The 18,704-nt window shown below is 38.6% G+C and overlaps 1 protein-coding gene across 1 annotated transcript; it reads right to left on the bottom strand.

The window, feature by feature from the left end:
• Window positions 1-2,214: 2,214 nt before the first annotated feature.
• LOC110295246 (UDP-glucuronosyltransferase 2B31-like) lies at window positions 2,215-17,994 on the bottom strand. Its single transcript, XM_021163732.3, has 6 exons — window positions 17,217-17,994; window positions 15,272-15,420; window positions 12,166-12,297; window positions 5,881-5,968; window positions 4,891-5,110; window positions 2,215-3,883 (listed from the first exon to the last, which is right to left on the bottom strand). Exons 1-6 carry the CDS (start codon window positions 17,944-17,946, stop codon window positions 3,604-3,606), a joined length of 1,599 nt encoding a protein of 532 aa, XP_021019391.1. The 5' UTR covers window positions 17,947-17,994; the 3' UTR covers window positions 2,215-3,603.
• Window positions 17,995-18,704: the final 710 nt, after the last annotated feature.

An 18,704-nucleotide genomic window follows, 5' to 3' on the forward strand; every position in this document is an offset into this window, starting at 1 on the left:
CAAGCTGTCTCAGAACACAGCTTCAGAACAGCAGTGGGTTGGCTATCAGCTTGCACCTGTATTGTTACCTGAGATTTTGATTTCGTGCCAATCTTAACCTCCCATTCTTGAGAACCCCCAAATGACTGAAGCTAGTCCTTAGCAATTTTCCTAATTTCATTCGACTGTTTGTGTTTTCACAGTCTTTCCTCAAGGTCTTTTTTCACATCCCCATTAAGATTTTTAGACATATTCATAGTTGCTATTAGAAGTCCCAGTCTTGTGATTCAGTTAACTGTTTCCTCAGGGTATATTTTGAGAGGTTTGATGACTTTTGGAGAAGTTGCTTTGGAAGTTAGTGTCTGTAAGTTTCTGTGCTGTGCTCTAGACATCTGGTGTTGTGATGTTTGCAGTTTCTTGTTATAAATATCTGGTCAAACTTTTGGTGAATGGGAACTCAGGTATTGAGTTTCTGGTATCCCAACATGACTAGGTGTAGGCCCCATGAACCATGCTTGATTTCCATCTTGGAGTTACTCTGTGTTTTAGGTTTCATAGACTGAATTATGAATTGGATCTCAAGTTCTGGTTGAATCTCTGCTTTAGGACCAAGCAGTCTCAGATGAAGTAGGTGGGGCACAGTGTAAGTACCAGCTCTTACTTACCAGGCCAGGTTACCTGATACGGTTGATGAGACATAAATCTTAACCAGATCTGAGTGGAGGGGTCTCAGGAAGAGTTTGGCTGAGACAAATTTATTTGAGCACTCAGACTTTTTATACCTTTATCAGAAATAGTATATAATGCTGACTACTAGGTTAACTATAATAGCAGTTGTCAGGACACAATGATATTTGCAAGCTATACAGGATAGAGAAGATTAATGTCCAAAGACAAATGTATCCTGTCCAGTTTATATGTTTCACTGACTTCTAAGAAATACAGAGAAATACAAGGAGGCCTGACTTCTTCACTGCCTGAGTGAGGGCCTTAGTTTCTTAGGAACTGGAAGGCACAGTAACCCAGGAGCCTTGGACTCTGACATGTAAACCTTTGAAGGATGCCTCTCAAAGTAGCTAGACCGGGCCAACTCCATGATGTGTGTGACAGACTATGAGAAGGGGAAAGGAATTGATGATTAATTTCTCTGAATCATGATTGGGAGGCAGGTTCTATAAAGGGCCACAGAGGAAGAAACAGTGGTTATCCTGGTTTTGGCTAAGAATGGCAGTGAGTTGTACAGGGTAGAAATGGTACTGGAAGAGTTGCTAGGAAGTAGGCAGATCAAGTCTGAAAATACTTTGAAAAGTCCTTAATGGATCAGGGCTGGGCTAGGTCGTCTACCTGGATCCAAGACAAATGTGCTGCATGTGTGGAGTCCCACTTAAAGAATATTTCTGCAGGAATATGGGAATTCACAAAAGAATGATTATGGGCTAGGAGAAATGATTAAAAGAGTTCATAAGGATAACTAGAGGGAATTACCTCCCTTTAAGAGCTTTAAAAATGGTGTGTGTGTGTGTGTGTGTGTGTGTGTGTGTGTGTGTGTGTGTATGCACACACATTTGTATGTGTTTGGACTTGCTACATCATTCTTTAGGAGAGTAGGGCAAATGTGGAATTACATAATCTTCTTACTGCATGTCATTCCAGGAATTTATCTTATGTGATCAGGGCTGGTGGAATGTGCCTCTATCAGCTTGTCTATCCTGCTCTCATGACATTTTTAATAATATATTTTAAATATAGTATATAATATAATAATTATTGATCTACTATGTATATTATAGATATAATTATATAAATCGACATTTTATTTGATAATGATAGATATGGATATGGTCATTATCTCTCATATTCTCTCTGTGAATGTGGGTCCATATATGTTATTCCTGTATATGTTATATGTGTGACTTTGAGAGAGCATTATGTATATGTGAGTGTGTAGTAATGCACCTGAGTGTAGAAGGCAGGGTGTGCCCAGTGTCTTACCTGCTTTCTCATACTCTATCATATTTACTTGAGGAAGGACATATCACTGAACCTGAACTTAACACTTCTCTTAGGCTACCTAAAACCTAAAGTTTTTCTCCACCTGTCTTTATCTCCCACCCAGAACTTATGGCACGGTCATTTCTAATCATGCTTCGTTTCTACACTTACAATGAAATTTTATCCCAGTTCTCATTCTGGAAGAGCAAGCACTCTTAACCCCTCAGCCATTTAGAACCATCATTATAATTTCAAAACATTTATTTCTTATAGAAATATTGAAGTCACAGCATAAATATAAAGGGCATAGGTAAAATACATTCTGTTTCATAAAAAGGGACATGCATCACACACATACACACATCCTGCACTTGTGTGAGAATAACTTATTTAGAGTCTTTATTCTGTGTTATCAAGCCATAAATTAAAATATTACATCTGTTCCCAAAGGCTAATTATAAAAAGGAAGGAATTTCATTATTTTTTTGCCAAGGGTTGAATGGAAATAGAATTCATTTCATGAAACGAAAAATTGTCTTTAATCCTAAATTTTATTTTATGTGTATGTGAGCTTCCTTTGCATGTGTCTCTGCAGTACCAAGAGAGGCCAGAAGATGAAAGATCCCATAGTAACACTTGAGTTACTACTGGTCCTGAATCATCACCATATGGGTGATAGGAATGGAATATGGGTTCTCTAGAAGAAGAGCTAGTTAGTAACTGCTGAGCCATCTCCCCAACCCCAAGTTCAATCTTGGTAGGTCCTTTAAGGAAGAGGTCATTCAGAGGCTTACTGCATCACAGTACAAGTGTTCTAAAGACAAATGTAGGGTTACATGTTTCAGACTGCTTCAATCCTGAACATGTTACCTAGATATTCATCCTGTAAAGTCTGCAATAAATAAAGTTAAAGCTTGCTCAATACTTGCAAAACCATGTAGAAATTGTGGACTTCTTACTCATGATATATCCACAAACAAAATATGAGTTATAAGTGGTGTGTTGTCTATGTGTGTGTGTTTATATAAAGCCTGCACACATGTGTATAATTATATCCTTATGCTTATGAATTTGTGAGTGGGTCTTACCTATGCCATGGCACAAATGTTCAGATGTCAAAGCACAGCTTTCAGTGTTAGTTTCCCTTCCACATTCTATGAGGCAGGCTATTTCTTGCTGAAGACCAGGCTAGTTGGCCTGAGCGCTTCAGGTAATTCTCCTGGCTCTGTTTCATATCTCTTGGTTTTCTCATACTAGAGTTATAGATGCTACTGGGTATGGATTTTTTTATGAGTTCCTCAAAAATCAAGTCATGCCTGATAAATGGTTAGACCATGGAGCTAGCTCTTCAGCTGTAACATTCTTTGGTTTAACTTTTATGTTGCAGAAATGAATTTGTAAAATTTCTGTTGTTTCTGTTTCATGTTGATGGTGTTAATTTTTACTGTGTTTCCCTTTCAATTTTATCTTTGGCTGAAAAAAAATTATTAAATCTCTCAGAAAAAACTATCTTCTGACTTGATAAGTAATTATTGAAAAACTATCTTGTAATAGGATGAAGGACCCTACCATCATTGCCTCCCTTACTGTGATGCACTGGAAAGGTCCATGTGTCAGTCTTCCTTAGTTCAGCTACTCCCCTTTCTTCTTCCTTCCAGCTTTAGTCAACTTCTGGTAACAAAAGAGGCAACACTTTTTGAGGATGAACATCACAGTCAGCACACAGGCCAGCAGGAACCCAAGCACATCCAGAGAGTGGTATTGGACCCAGCTGAGGTCATGAGCTGCCACACGAAGATGCTTGGCTCCTTTGTGACGCATGACAAACTCAATCCAGAAGACTGCTCTGTCCAGGGGCTTCACTGGCTGATCATGGTGAATTCTTGATAACCGCATGGCATTCTCCTTATAGCTAAAGACACCAACATTGAAGACCAATTAATTTCGTAGTGCATATGGCCCATGATAGTTTCAAGGAAAGTATCATGAGACTCTACCAATTCAGTAGTAGAGCACTAGGTGTGGTATGGATTTGATTGGTGTTTGCTTGAAAGTTTGCATGTTGGATGACATTTTCAAAGGAATTCTTTCCAAATGGGAAATGGGAAACAAATTTCAGGAAGCAAAAATTTTCAGTAGAGAATATGTTTGTGAGGTGTTCTAAACACTGCAAATGAGGTGGTTCAATGTCATTTGAAGATGATTGCATTGATGACCTTGAGATGAAAAGGTGTCAAACTTTGAAATTACAGTAAAATTAGTATTAATGGTTAAAAATTGGAAACTGAAGAGAAATGAATGGAATGCAGCTATTTGATAATTTGCCTAGAATTCTCAAAGGCCTGAACTCAACACATACCTATCTATTTTCTGCTTATCTATTCAAATTGTGTCTGTGAGTGCCTTTGAGACATTGTTATGACCCATGTAGCATGTGTGGAGGTCAGAGGAAAATTTGTGTGCATCTATTCTCTGATTTTAGAATGTACAACCAGATTGACACCAAGATGTCAGGCTGACCAATGACATCAGGGGGCAGAATTATTATTACCATAAACAAATGCTATAGTGCAATTTAATACAGCAACTAAAAATGAGCATGGATTTGCTGAACATATTGGAAACAGAATTACCCCAGCATTTAGCATTCCTATGATATGGATCTATTTAAATTAAGAGTAAACAACATATCAAAATATACCTTAATGTCCATAGTTTATGAAGCTCTAGTCATGATAGAAAGAGGAACTGAGATGCCCATTGTTGGATGATGGATGAGTTAAATGTGGTATGAAAACATTGTTGAATAAATACTCAACTGTTTTTTTCACCATTAGACCAAAGATCAGAGGAAAGCTAGTATTACCTTTGAGAGAACCTATCTTACTAATACTAATTTCACTAAAGCATAGTACTCACGAAGGGTCATTAGTGACTGTCTTCAGTGCAGTGTGCAAATCTGTACTAGACATTGTGAGAAAGTCCAGTCTAACAGCTGCTCCTTTGGCCTTCAAGTGAACAATATTGTCATATTGGTCTCCAAACAAAGGAATGCCAACCACTGGAATCCCATGGTAGATCGCCTCATAGATGCCATTGGTGCCACCATGAGTCACAAACACTCTGGTTTTGGGATGGCCTAGAAAGAGTAAAAATGAAGGGAAAGTATTAACCATAAGTCTGAGAAAGAAATTGAGAGGCAGAAAATAAAGGTAAGACTTGATAAAATGTGTTCTAAATGACATTACCATAACTAAGTGATTTTCCTGTTCCTATGTAGTTTTAGGGCAAGGAGTCCTCCAAGTCCATAGAACTTAAAGTGAAGGCCACATATAGGAGATAGGGTGGAGAAGTAGAATGATTTTTTGCAATGGGCAAATAAGGCACAACTCTCAAATGGAGCAAAGAGTAAGTGCAGTCTCAGGCTATGGTTCAGGCGAATATGTTCTCCTAAAGAATCAGTGGAGTCTCTGCCCCTGGTGGATTTTGCCAAGCAGTAAGGTTTGTGTGCTCATGGTAAAGGAATCAGACTCAGCACAGTTCATTACGTGAGGTACCATTTCTCTATGTGGAATTTTTAGGTGAACCTTGTAAATGAAGAGTCAGTTATGGAAGAATGCCATTTCACTTGGCATTTGAAATTACCCTACAGTAGGGGAAAGGGTAGATATAATCTTAGAGAAATAGGAGGTAGAGAGAAACATGAAGAAGTGACTTAACTATACCTGAAACCTAATTACAGCAGAAATCAAAATGGTTTCTTCCCATCTCGAAAGTTAACAGAATAGTCATTCAGTTCTTTTCAAACTATTATCAGGTTTATACCACATATGTCATAAATGCACTAGTGCTGATATTTACCTTCCCAGCTGTCCTTTTCTCATGTTGCAGTTGTGTCCTGATGCTTACCTAGAAGGTCATTCTGGGGGATCCATTTGTACAGACGAGTGTTGGAGCCCAATGTCTCTGGCTTCTTGCCTTCAAATCTCCACAGAACCTGTTAAGGTAAAGCTAGCTTTTAAAATGAATTTTAAGGCAGCAAACATTACTGCTCAGGTAAAGGGATCATCATATCACAAGATCTGTATGATTTGACTGGTATACCTGCACATCTTTAGTACACATCTTTAAGGTAAAACTAGATTGTGGAAGGAAGCAGCTATGTTTGACAGGGAGATCTAATTGAGGGCAGATAAAATGACAAATATTGACAAATCAGAAAGTTTTGAAAGAATGAGTCAGAGATAGGATACACCTAACTCTCAGGAGAACAGCATAGGAAAGAGCTGTGCTGTTTTAAGAAGGAAGATATTTAAATAAAGATAGAGAGGAGGAGAGGAGGTTTTAGAGAGGTATTTGGGGAGGGGTAACCATAATCAGAATATATTGCATTAAAAAAATCTCTTTTCAAAGAAGCAAAATAGAAAAGAAAAATATGTAAATTAAAAAATGGAATTTGTATGATGGTAACATCTTCATTTGTATTTGTATCAGAAGCTATTTAAAGGCAAAGCATGGATATATAATAAGTAAATTGTAAGCCGGTGCAGTGAGTGTATTGCTGTGGAGTTGAGTTCATTCAGTTGAGTGCAGGTCAACAGAAACAGCTGAAAACAGAGAATAAGAAGGAGCTAGAATGTGAGAACGAGATACCAAGTGAGTCTGAGGCCAAGCAGAGCAATTCAGTCAGAAACCAAGAGAAGTCAGATTGAATCAGTCAGCTTGGTGAGGAGTTTGAGTCAGAACAGCTGAGTTCAACCAACCAGCCAGATTTCAGAAAGAACTAGAAAGGTTGAGCTTATTCAGCAGTAAGCCTCTGAGATGACAAATACAGCTAGTAAATAAAAGATATTTTTTCTAACCTTTATTTTGTATTAGTAAGTGAATCATACTTGTAAAGGCCAAGTTTCTAGGTAGGTTGTCACATTTGTCCAAGATTACAAATGAACATGATCAGCCCTGGGCAGAGCTGGCATTCCAAAACCTCTCTAACATTCAGAATCAGCTTGACTCCAAGGAGCGCAGACACAACTTTGCTCACAGGTGAGACATCCCCTACCCCAATACCTGACCTATCAGGGACTCCCATGGTGCCCAGTGGAGGCAGGCTTTTATCTGCCCTGCACTGTCAGAGACACATCTTCCTTCTGGCCCACAACTTGGCAGGGCCAGAGCCATCGCTCCAGACCCTTCCCACACCCTAAGACACCTTGACTCAGGAGCGACGACCTAACCTGGGTCACAGGTGAAACAGCCGTGCCTAATACCTGACCTAACTGGGACCCCCCCCCCCGTGAGTCCCAGCAGATAGGGTTCATCTCTGCCACAGGTAACTATAAATATCATAAAGGATAGACTGATTGGGATAATTTGTCTAATCTAGGTGGGCAGCTGGTATCATCTGGCTCTGAAATTATTGTGTGGGCATCTTGTAAATTGAGAATTTACTGCTATATAAATCTAACTATAAGCTTCAGGAGTTTGATTTACTGGGTCCCTACAATGAAGAACCACTGACCAAAGTGGGTATATGACTGAGAAGGAACTAGTGGCTCTGAGGCAAGTGAATCCGAGCTGGGAAGACTGAGATTGGTTGCTGCATGCAGCTAGCCATTAAAGTGGTGGGGTTGTTGGGGCAGAGCATGGGTATAGCATGGGAACTTGCTGTTCTTTTTATTATTTCCAGCAACAGCAGTAGCCATTCTAATATTCAATAAAATAGACCTTTTTTTTAACCAAAAATTATCAAAAGAGATGGGGAAGGACACTTCACACTAATCTATTCTGAACAGCTATGCCCCAAATACTAGGGAACCCACATTTGTAAAAGAAACATTACTAAACCTCAAAGCACAAATTGATCTTCACACAAAATTAGTGGGAGACTCCAACACCCCACTCTCACCAATGGACAGTTCATGGAAACAGAAACTAAACAGACACAGTAAAACTAAAAGAAGTTATGAACCAAATGGATTTAACAGATATCTACAGAACATTTCACCCTAAACAAAAGAATACACCTTCTTTTCAGCACCTCATGGTACCTTCTACAAAACTGACCATATAAATGATCACAAAATAAACCTCAACAGATACTAGAAGATTGAAATAATCCTATGCAACCTATCAGATTACCACAGACTAAGGCCCATCTTTAATAACAACAAAAACAACAGAAAGCCCACATACACATGGAAATTGAATACATCTCTACTCAATGATAACTTCTTCAGGGAGGAAATAAAGAAAGAAATTAAAGAATTTCTAGAATTTAACGAAAACAAAGGGATAGCATACCCAAAATTATGGAACACATTGAAAGCAGTGCTAAGAGAAAAATTCATAGTACTGAGTAACTTCATATAGAAATTGGAGGGATCCTACACTAGCAATTTAACAGAACATCTGAAAGCTCTAAACAGAAAAAAGGAAACACACACAAGAGTAGCAGATTGTAGGAAATAATCCAACTCAGAGCTGAAATCAACCATTTAGAAACAAAGAGAATGATACAAAGAATCAACAAAACTAAGAGCTTGTTCTTCGAGAAAATCAAGAAGATAGATAAACCCTTAGCCAAACTATCTAAAGGGCTCTGATCCAGTTTCAAAATTAACAAAATCAGAGAAGAAAAAGGAGACATAACAACAGAAACTGAAAAAACAAATATCAGATCCTATTACAAAAGTCTATATTCAACAAAACTGGAAAATCTAGATGAAATGGATCATTTTTTAGACAGATACTAGGTACCAAAGTTAAATCAAGACCAGATAAACTATCTAAACTGTCTCAAAACCCCTAAGGGAATAGAAGCAGTCATTTAAAGTCTCACACACAGTCAAGGAAAGCCCTGGGCCAGATGGTTTTAGTGCAGAACTCTATCAGACCTCAAAGAAGATCTAATACCAAACTCCTCAAACTATTCCATAAAATAGAAACAGAAGGAACACTACCAAATTCTTTCTATGGAGCCACAGTTACACTGTTACCTAAACCACAAAAAGACCCAACAAAGAAGTAGAACTTCAGACCAATTTTCCTCATGAATATTGATGCAAAAATACTAAAAGAATTCTTGCAAATGGAATCCAAGAACATTTCAAGTAGGTTTCATCCCAGGGATGCAGGGATGGCTCAATATATAGAAATCCATCAATGTAATCCACTATATAAAAAACTCAAAATAAAAAACCCCACACAATCACCTCATTGGATGCTGAAAAAAAATCTTTGACAAAATCCAACACCCCTTCATGTTAAAAGTTTTGGAAAGATCAGGAATTCAATGCCCGCATCTAAACATAATAAAAGCAATATACAGCAAACCAACAGCCAACATCAAAATAAATGGAGAGAAACTTGAAGCAATCCTATTAAAATCAGGGACAAGATAAGGCTGCCCACTCTTTCCTTATCTATTCAGTATAGTACTCAGATTTCTAGCCAGAGCAATTAGACAACAAAAGTAGGTCAAAGGGATACAAATTGGAAAGGAAGAAGTCAAGATTAAACTATTTGTGGATACTTCAATTCCAGTTAAAAGGGGTAACAAAATAATCACAAGAGTAGGGAGCTGGGTGAGAGAAGGGAGGAGGGAAAAGGGGAACAGGATCAGGTATAGGAAGAGATAGGAGAGAAGTCCAGAGTGCCATGAAAATGAATAGAAATAAGTAACAGTGGGGTGCAGGAGGTTCGGAAACTTGTGGAACCACTAGATAGTCCCAGATGCCAGGGTTGTGAGAGTCTCCCAGGACCCACTGGGGATAACAACAGCTAAAATACCCAACAGCAGGCAGATAGAACCTGAAGAGACTACCTCTAGCAGATAGACATGGCACCAGTGGAGAGATGGGGCCACCCACCCTGCTAAAATTTTTTTAACCTAGAATTGTCCCTGTCTAAAGAAAATGCAGGGACAAAATTGGAGCAGAGTTTGCAGGAAAGGCCATCCAGAGACCACCCCACCGTGAGATCCATTCCATCTGCAGGCACCAAACCCAGTCACTATTGCTGATGCCAAGATGTACTTGCAGACAGGAGCCTGGTTTGAGAGGCTCTGCCAGCACCTAAGACAGGTGCAAATACTAACAGCCAACCATTGGACTGACCTGAGGACCCCAATAAGTGTTAAGGGAAGGGCTGAAGGAGCTGAAGGGGATTCCAACCCCATAGGAAGAACAATAGTATCAATTACCCTGACCCGTCAGAGCTTCCAGGGACTAAACTACCAAGCAAAGATTATACATGGGCTGGTTCATGGCTCCACCTTCATATCCAGCAGAGGATGGCCTCATCTGGCATCAGGACCTGTGGAGGCTTGATGCCCCAGAAAAGGAAAGCTAGAGGGGTGAGGCAGGAGTGGGTGGGTAGGGGAGCACCCTCTTAGAGGCAAAAGGGAGGAGGATAGGGTGGGGGGATTCTCAGAGGGGTAACAGTGAAATGGGAGATTATTTGAGATGTAAATGAATGCAATGATTAATAAAAAATAAAATTAAAAATAAAAACAAACAAAAAAGATTAAGAAAAACAAAAACAAAACAAAACAAACCCCAAATGAGCATGAACCAATGATACAACTCCATAGTAAAAATTTACATGTTTTTTTCTCTTTTCTCTTTTTATTTCTCTGAAAAAAGATTTTTAATGCAGTATGTTCTTATTATGCGCTTTCCCCCTGCAAATCATCTCTAGCTACTGCTTTACTTCCCTCTCTTTCCATCCAAATCTATATTCTTTCTTTTTCTCTATTTGCTTAGAAATAACAGGCATCTAAATAATAATAATAATAGTAATAATAATAATAATAACGATAATAATATGATTAAAGAACCTAGACTATCCACGATACAATTAGCAAAACACATGAAACTCAAGAAGAAGTAAGACCAAAGTGTGGATACTTTGTTCCTTCTTAGAATGGGGAACAAAATACCCATGGAAGGAGTTACAGAGACGAAGTTCAGAGCTGAGACGAAAGAAAGAACCAACCAGAGATTACCCCACCCAGGGATCCATCCATATACAACCACCAAACCCAGACACTATTGCATATGCCAGAAAGCTTTTGCTGACAGGACCCTGATATTGCTATCTCTTGTAAGGCTATGCCAGTACCTGGCAAATACAGAAGTGGATGTTCACAGTCATCTATTGGATGGAACACAGGGCCCCTAATGACGGAGCTAGAGAACGTACCCAAGGAGCTAAAGAGGACTGTAACCCTATAGGAGGATCAACAATATGAACTAACCAGTACTCCCCACAATTGTGTCTCTAGTTGCATATATAGCAGAGGATGGTCTGTTAAGCCATCAGTGGAGGAAAGGCCTTTGGTCTTGAGAAGATTATATGCCCCAGTAGAGGGGAATGCCAGGGTCAGGAAGCAGGAGTGGGTGGGTTGGGAAGCAGGGCAGGGGGAGGGTATAGGGGACTTTCGGGATAGCACTTGAAATGTAAATGAAGAAAATATCTATTAAAAAAAGAATAGCAAATAAACTAGAATAGCACAATTCTCATTTTGAAGATAAGGGAACTAATTTTATTTATGTGTAAGTTAGGGAGTGTGTCTCTGTGTGTCTCTGTGTGTGTCTGTGTGCAAGTATGTACATATGCATGGGAAATGTATATTGGTGCCAGAATTGATGCCAGGAGAGTGCTTTGGATCCCATGGCATGAAGCTATAGGCAGAAATGAGCTGCCAGACATAGGAGCTCAGAACGAAGTTCAGGTCCTCTAGGTGAGGAACACATGCCCTAAAAGACAAGCCACTTGTCCTGTCAGACAACCGCTTATTTTGGGAGATAGTTCATTGTTCCTGGGGCAATGCAGTGCCTAGTTACAACTGAAAAGTGATCTGAATACACTGAGGCTTCTCAGTTATCTTCCAAGGAAATAGAAGTAACAAAGCAGATTTTTGTACCTGCCTATAATACCTCCCTAACACAAAATTCACAAACACTTGCTAAGTGTTTCTCTTACTGATCCAATGTTAGGAAAGAGTTATTAATCAAAAATATCATCTACTATTTGACATTTATCCTCTGTAGCTCTGTGTCTTATGTAACATCAGGGATGAACTAGAGCTATCAGGAAACTTTAGTTTCACACGGGAGGAATCTGCAAGCAGATGGAGAAGAGCATATGACCATCTCAGTGAGGCTGTATCTCTGATACATCACTGTAACTCACCTTCTGTGGAATCTGGGCAAGGCCTGCTGCAATCACATTGGCCCTTTCTTCGGTTAGGCTACCTACCATGGACCCCAGGGAAAACACCACAACACCATGTTCTCCAGATGACTGGACAAAGTCTTCTATGTCCTGTTAATGAAATATTAGACTGTCACAAAGAGCATCAGCACCAAACAACTTGCACACAAAAAAAAGACACCAACATTCATGGGTGGAAATTGAGGAATCTCAGAAGTGATCAGAATAGCAAGTCCTTTAAAACTCTACATATCCATATATAAGATGTACACTTGTAACCAACTGTACACAGGCTACATTTCTCTTAGTTATACAAATAGCCCTGGGTTATTTTCATCTTGAAAAACAAGTTTTTTAGAAATTAAATCCAAAGTTCTCTTCCCTCCTTGTTCCTTTGGCTATTAAACATCTGCTTTCTCTTTATAGAACTTCAACTGGTGTACATAGTTTATATTAGATTTTCTTATTTTCTTTCTTTTTTTTATACTAGCTCAGTTAATTTAGTGTACTGTTATTAAAGTCATGCTATGCTTTTCTGTATCATAGATTTTAAAGGTTTGGATATTTCTTTGTATTTGTACACACACACATACACACATACATAGACACACTATATATGTATATATTTATGCATTTGTAAATATGCAATGTGTAGATATATTTATGTAGATGTACATAAATAAACATGTAAACATGTAAATACATACATATATATATGCATACATATATTTATATACATTCATCAACATTTCTAGTGATATCTAAGTTGCTTCTCTCTTAGTTACGGTTCTTAGTATATAAGCATACATATTTATTTATATATATTTATTTATCAACATTTCTAGTGATATCTAGGTTGCTTCCCTCTTTTGTAGCCACTGTTTTAATATTGGGTGAAAATAGCATAATTTAACCAATCTATTAAAGAAAATATTTAATTGTGGGTTTGCTTCCAGTTTTAGGGGTTTAATATACTAACTTATTATTGGTTAGCAGTCAGGCAGGCATGTCAGTGGAATAAAAGCCCAGATCTCAACCTAATTCATATATTGCAGATAGAGAGAAAGAGACCAGGCACGGCTTAGGCTTCTGAAACCTCAAAGTCCATCTCCAGTGACATATTTTCTCCAATAAAGCCACACCTCCTAATCCTTCTTAAGTAGTTCACCAGCTGGGAACCAAGCATTCAAATATGAACCTCTGGGGGCCCTTCTCATGCAAATGACCCCTCTCCCTTGAGGAAGAGTGATGTTCTGATCATCCTTGCATTACTGTCTCATTGAGACCCTTCATTCAGTTGTTCTACATGCATGCTCAAGGGTGGAATTCATGGACCTTAAATCTATTTTTAATTTTCGTAGGAGTAGTCCATTCTCATGCACTTAATAAGTTCAAGAGATTTGTTTTTATTTTTCTTGGAGTATCAAATCAAGGTAAATTGTGTATTTACCCACTTAAATGATTATCAGTTCTTTATTTTGAAAATGCAACATAATTCTCCTCTTCTGAAATACACAACAAATTTTAAAAGTGTAGATATTTTCCATTCCCGATGTACTTTGTCAAATATGTATTGAACTGCACAGAAGTATCTAATAGTATGAAGCAGTTGGTTTATAGGAACAACAATTCCCACCACAAAGAAGAAAAAGAATCAAAAGTTGTTGACTATGGTTGAAAATTTGTTTCTGCAGCATCAATCCACTGGCCATTATTCCCAGTTATCATGCATAGACTTCCCTCTGGCCCCTCTTTTCTGTTTGCATTTCAGCAGCACTGGGCATGTTGGGCCAGCTCTCCCTACTGACCTCAGCCTCAGCACACCTTTCATACCCTCACTCTGTACCTCTCTCTGTCTTTTCTGTTGGCATTGCCATTCCCTTACTGTAAAGACAATCTCCTGTAAACACTGCTGGCCTGCATAAAATTTAGGAATCTTTTCTTTTCCTTTTCTCTTTTCTTTTCTTTTCTTTTCTTTTCTTTTCTTTTCTTTTCTTTTCTTTTCTTTTCTTTTCTTTTCTTTTCTTTTCTTTCCCTTCCCTTCCCTTCCCTTCCCTTCCCTTCCCTTCCCTTCCCTTCCCTTCCCTTCCCTTCCCTTCCCTTCCCTTCCCTTCCCTCCCCTCCCCTCCCCTCCCCTCCCCTCCCCTCCCCTCCCCTCCCCTCCCCTGCCCTCCCCTCCCCTGCCCTCCCCTCCCCTCCCCTCCCCTCCCCTCCCCTCTCCTCTCCTCTCCTCTCCTCTCCTCTCCTCTCCTCTCCTCTCCTCTCCTCTCCTCTCCTCTCCTCTTCTCTTTCTTTTCTTCTTTTCTTTTACTTTCTCTTTTCTTTTTTTAGAGTTCTCAATAACTGTATATATCCCAATTATATTTTAAAACAGCCATGTCATCTTTTATGTAACATCATCATTGTATAACTAAAGGAGGATCCTTCAGAGACATCTCTTCCTAGAGTAGAAAAAAATTTCACTTTCTTTGCATCGTGAAGTGTTAGTGTGAGTTAAAATCACATCACATTCCTTTGTACCTGCAGGGTGCATATACAGTTCATTTATAGACATTATCTAAGAGCAGTTTTAGAGACCAAGGAGATACTGAGCCTTGTTAAATGAGCAAAACTATGTGCCTTATTTTGTCCCATATACGGACTCCTCTTTTACTGCCAGACAACTTGGCCTTCCCTCACTGTAACATTTACACTATTCTGTTTCTTCTTCACAGTAAAACTTCAAAGTAGAACTGTTGGTGTTTCTAGGTAAGCCTGTGCACACTCTTGTTTCCCTGTATGCTCTTTGTGTTGTACAACCTCTGGGTTGTACTTGTTAGTTATCTGTGTGTTCTGCTTGAATCACTTATATTTTCTCTTTGCTGAATAGGATTCTAATTGTCCCTGCCCTTGGATATCCACAGGGTTCATAAAAGAAATGTAGACTCTTGTGATGGAACAGAAATAGGCCTCTCTACTGGCTGTTGTTTTTACCTAAATTTCTGTGATGTTCTGAGTTTGACACAAAGACTCTGAAGGAATACAATATAATCACTCATGTTGCAAATGCAAGGCACCAGAAGTAAGAAAACGGGAATATATTTACCTTAGGAAGGGGCTTGGCAGGTCTGCAGTGGAGGCCACCAACAAAATCAAAATTTGGTAAGACAGGATGAGGAAATTCCAAATCCCAGTAGGTTCTAATGAGCCATATGTCTGCTTTTGCCATAGTCTCTGAGAGTGTTGTGGGTCTTCCTGAAGAGGAGTCAGAGCAATGAAGATATAAGATATAACAAAATATCAGGTGAATATGACTATGCCAGGTAGTCTTTTAGAAGCACTTTTGTTTATGCAGCCAGAGATGTTTACAAGTATGGTACTTTGTATGAAAAAAATATGTATGTGTGTGTGTGTATGTTTGTGTATGTATATGTATGTATGTATGTATGAATGTATGTATGTATGTATGTATATAGGTGTGTTTGTATGTGTGTAATGTTTGAAAACAAATTTGTAATATATATGCTTCTCATAGGTATGCTTAGAGATATATAAATTCATTGTACGAGTATCTGTGAAAAGTTACCACAATTGTAACCTTGTTAATTTATGATCAATAAGTATCAAGATATGTCATTGAAATACAGTCAAATACCATTATTTAGGAATCCTAACTTAGGGAAACACTTTTCCCTTTAACTCTAGATGTAATTTGTTCTATGTAGCAGCTAGAACCTTGATGTGTGCTCCTATAAATGAACTGAGAATTTTGTGCTGTCTGGTTTTGAGACAGTTGGATGCAGCCTAGAGTGGTTCCTCAGTCACCAATGAAGCTACAGTGCACCCTGAATGCTAGATCCTCTTCCTCCTCACTTCAACTGCAGAGATGGAAGATGTGTACATCTCAGCCCAGTGCAAACATTTAAGGGGATTCTGCTTCAGCATTTCATTGAGACAGTGTTTTACTATGTTACCCTGGTTGTCCTCATAGAGAAATTTTTATTATGCCTGAGTTCTTTGATTTTGCTCTTGATTCATGACTGATTGTTTAATAATTTGGTATGTATAAATGTGTTTACAGATAATATGCATATATGCCTTAAATTATGGATAGAGACATGTATGTTCAGTAAAACGCTAAGTAATACCCAATATGTCTACATTTCAAGATTCTATGTTTGAACACAATTTCAACTGACTCCAATAAATCAATTAGATTCCCCCATGTTTTGCATTCACATATTTCCTCTGTATAGAGCAGAGATAGCATATTCACAGCTGTGCAGAAGTTTAGTAGGTTAAAGGGGAAGATCTTTTAAATCATAAATGAAAAAATTAATTTATATAAAAGTCCTCCTTTGATTGTAAATAGAAAGATGATAGATAGATATTTACCTATGCTAGAAGTATGTATAATCTTCAGTGTATTTTATAAGTCATGAAGACTTTGCCTTTGTTTAAAGCATATGTTTTAGAGGCCGGTGTAATGCATTAGAAGGTAAAGGTATTCCATGCAAGCTAAAGACTTGAGTTCAATCCCTATACAAGCCTAAACACCTAAATTGATCCCAAGAACATACACAGAGGTAGAAATAAAAACTCTTCAAAGTTTAATCTGGCCTCTACATAAGCAACACAGAGCACAATCCCCCTCTCCCATGACTCAAGTGTGCATGTTCATACACATGATAATAATAGCCATGAATACAATAAAATGACAAAGATAGTAATGACAATGAAGGCACCAGTCAGGTAAAAGTGTTGCTTTAAAACACAAGGAAAAATGTCTTGGGCCTATGTAATTTCTTAGAGAAATAATCAAAGTTTTGTTATGTGGGTGTGTGCTGACAATTCATAGACAAGGTTTTGCAACTGACACTGGAATATAAAGTTCTTTACAATGCTTGAATTTGACAGCTAATTTTCTAGTTTTTCCATCATTTTATTTAGGAGAGACAAATCATTCCTCTGTCGATCCTGTTCTTTGACATTCACATTCAATGACACAGCAAATTGAGAATCCAGCAATCCCAACTGAACAGGGCACTTACCTAATACTTCAGTATAAAGCTGATTCCAGTTCTTCTCATTAAATGATTGGAACCAAAAGTCAAAACACAGCATATAGATGACATTTCTCACCCTCTCCATGAAAGTCATTCTATCACTCAATTCTGACATAACAACAGGCACATAGGAAGGAGGCAGTGGGAGTCCACCACTGTACTTCTCATAAGTGGAGCCAGGAAAGAAGCGGAGACTGTACACAAGGGGGATCTTGAGAACCTCAGCCAGCAGATCACCACAGGGTATGAAGGGATCTGCCAGGATCACATCAAACCTTGATTTTTGTAGCTTTGTCATGAGTTCTTTGTTAAAAACTACATCTTTACAGAGACTTTCAAAATATTTTGTATCTACCCAAATCATTTCTTGGAACATTAAGAAATATCCCCAAAATGACTGCTTTGGCAGCTCATAAATATATTTTCTGAGTGATTCCCAGAAAATTTCCTCTAACTCAGATAAGGAGTATGATGTAGGATAAGTCTCAAATTCAATAGCAGATGTGTTGTCAACCTCATAAGATAAGGATGCTGAAGGTCTCAGAACCATCACTTCATGACCCTTTTTCAGAAGCTCGTCTAGGATTGTCTTTAAGTTGAGCCAATGGCTGAACTCCATTGGCCACACCAGCACCTTCCCACCAGTCCCAGATCCAAAGAAGCCACTCAGCTGGAGCAGGAGCAGGAGCAGGGCTGCTGTCATTTTCACAGGCATCTTGGTTAACTTCAGACCTGCCTTCCAAAGGATGATTGCTCAGCTCTAGCAGATATAGAAAGAGTAATAATCAGTCAGTTAAAGTGTAACTTTTACACACCAAAGCAAATAGAAATGGGATAGTCACAGCCTCTGGAGGGCAAGTGCCAAAACCTGGATGCAGACGTGAAAGTGGGAAATGACTCTGGATTCTCAGTGATCTTGAATGTATACTGTATTTGGAGAACAGTGAAAAGTAAGATCTCTCTCTCTCTCTTCCTTTCACTCTCTCTTTCTCCTAATGGAGTTTCTTTGATAAAGAACCTGAAGTAAAGGCATAACTGTCCAGTCATATAAATACCATAGGTCAGTGTTTTGTCATATGAATATTGGCAACACCGACCAGTTACCATACTACTTAGTGATTTTAAGTATATGGCTCAGAGGTCTATAGTGTAATCTCAGAATTAAACACACTGCACTTACATTTAGAGCATATTGTAATCTAGATAAGCCCCGTTCTTTTAGACTTCCCATTAGCTCCAGCTCTATCCTATCAAGAACCTGCTTAAGTCAGCCTGGCAAGAGTAAAGAGATATGGAGACATTTGTGTTTTTCTCTTTGACTCTCAGACTATTGAAAGACTTTCCCCAGTAACTTTCTGCTAGGAGAAGAAATGTTTGATCTCTGGGGACACCCAGAGGAGGAATTTGTATCCAGGAGGGCAATTTACAAGTTAGGGCAGGCTAACATTTCTGGAGACTAGGAGCCAAGTTAAT

This window comes from Mus caroli, unplaced genomic scaffold (genome assembly GCF_978045245.1).
Source record: "Mus caroli unplaced genomic scaffold, Mus_caroli_1 scaffold_4, whole genome shotgun sequence".
Taxonomy (NCBI): domain Eukaryota; kingdom Metazoa; phylum Chordata; class Mammalia; order Rodentia; family Muridae; genus Mus; species Mus caroli.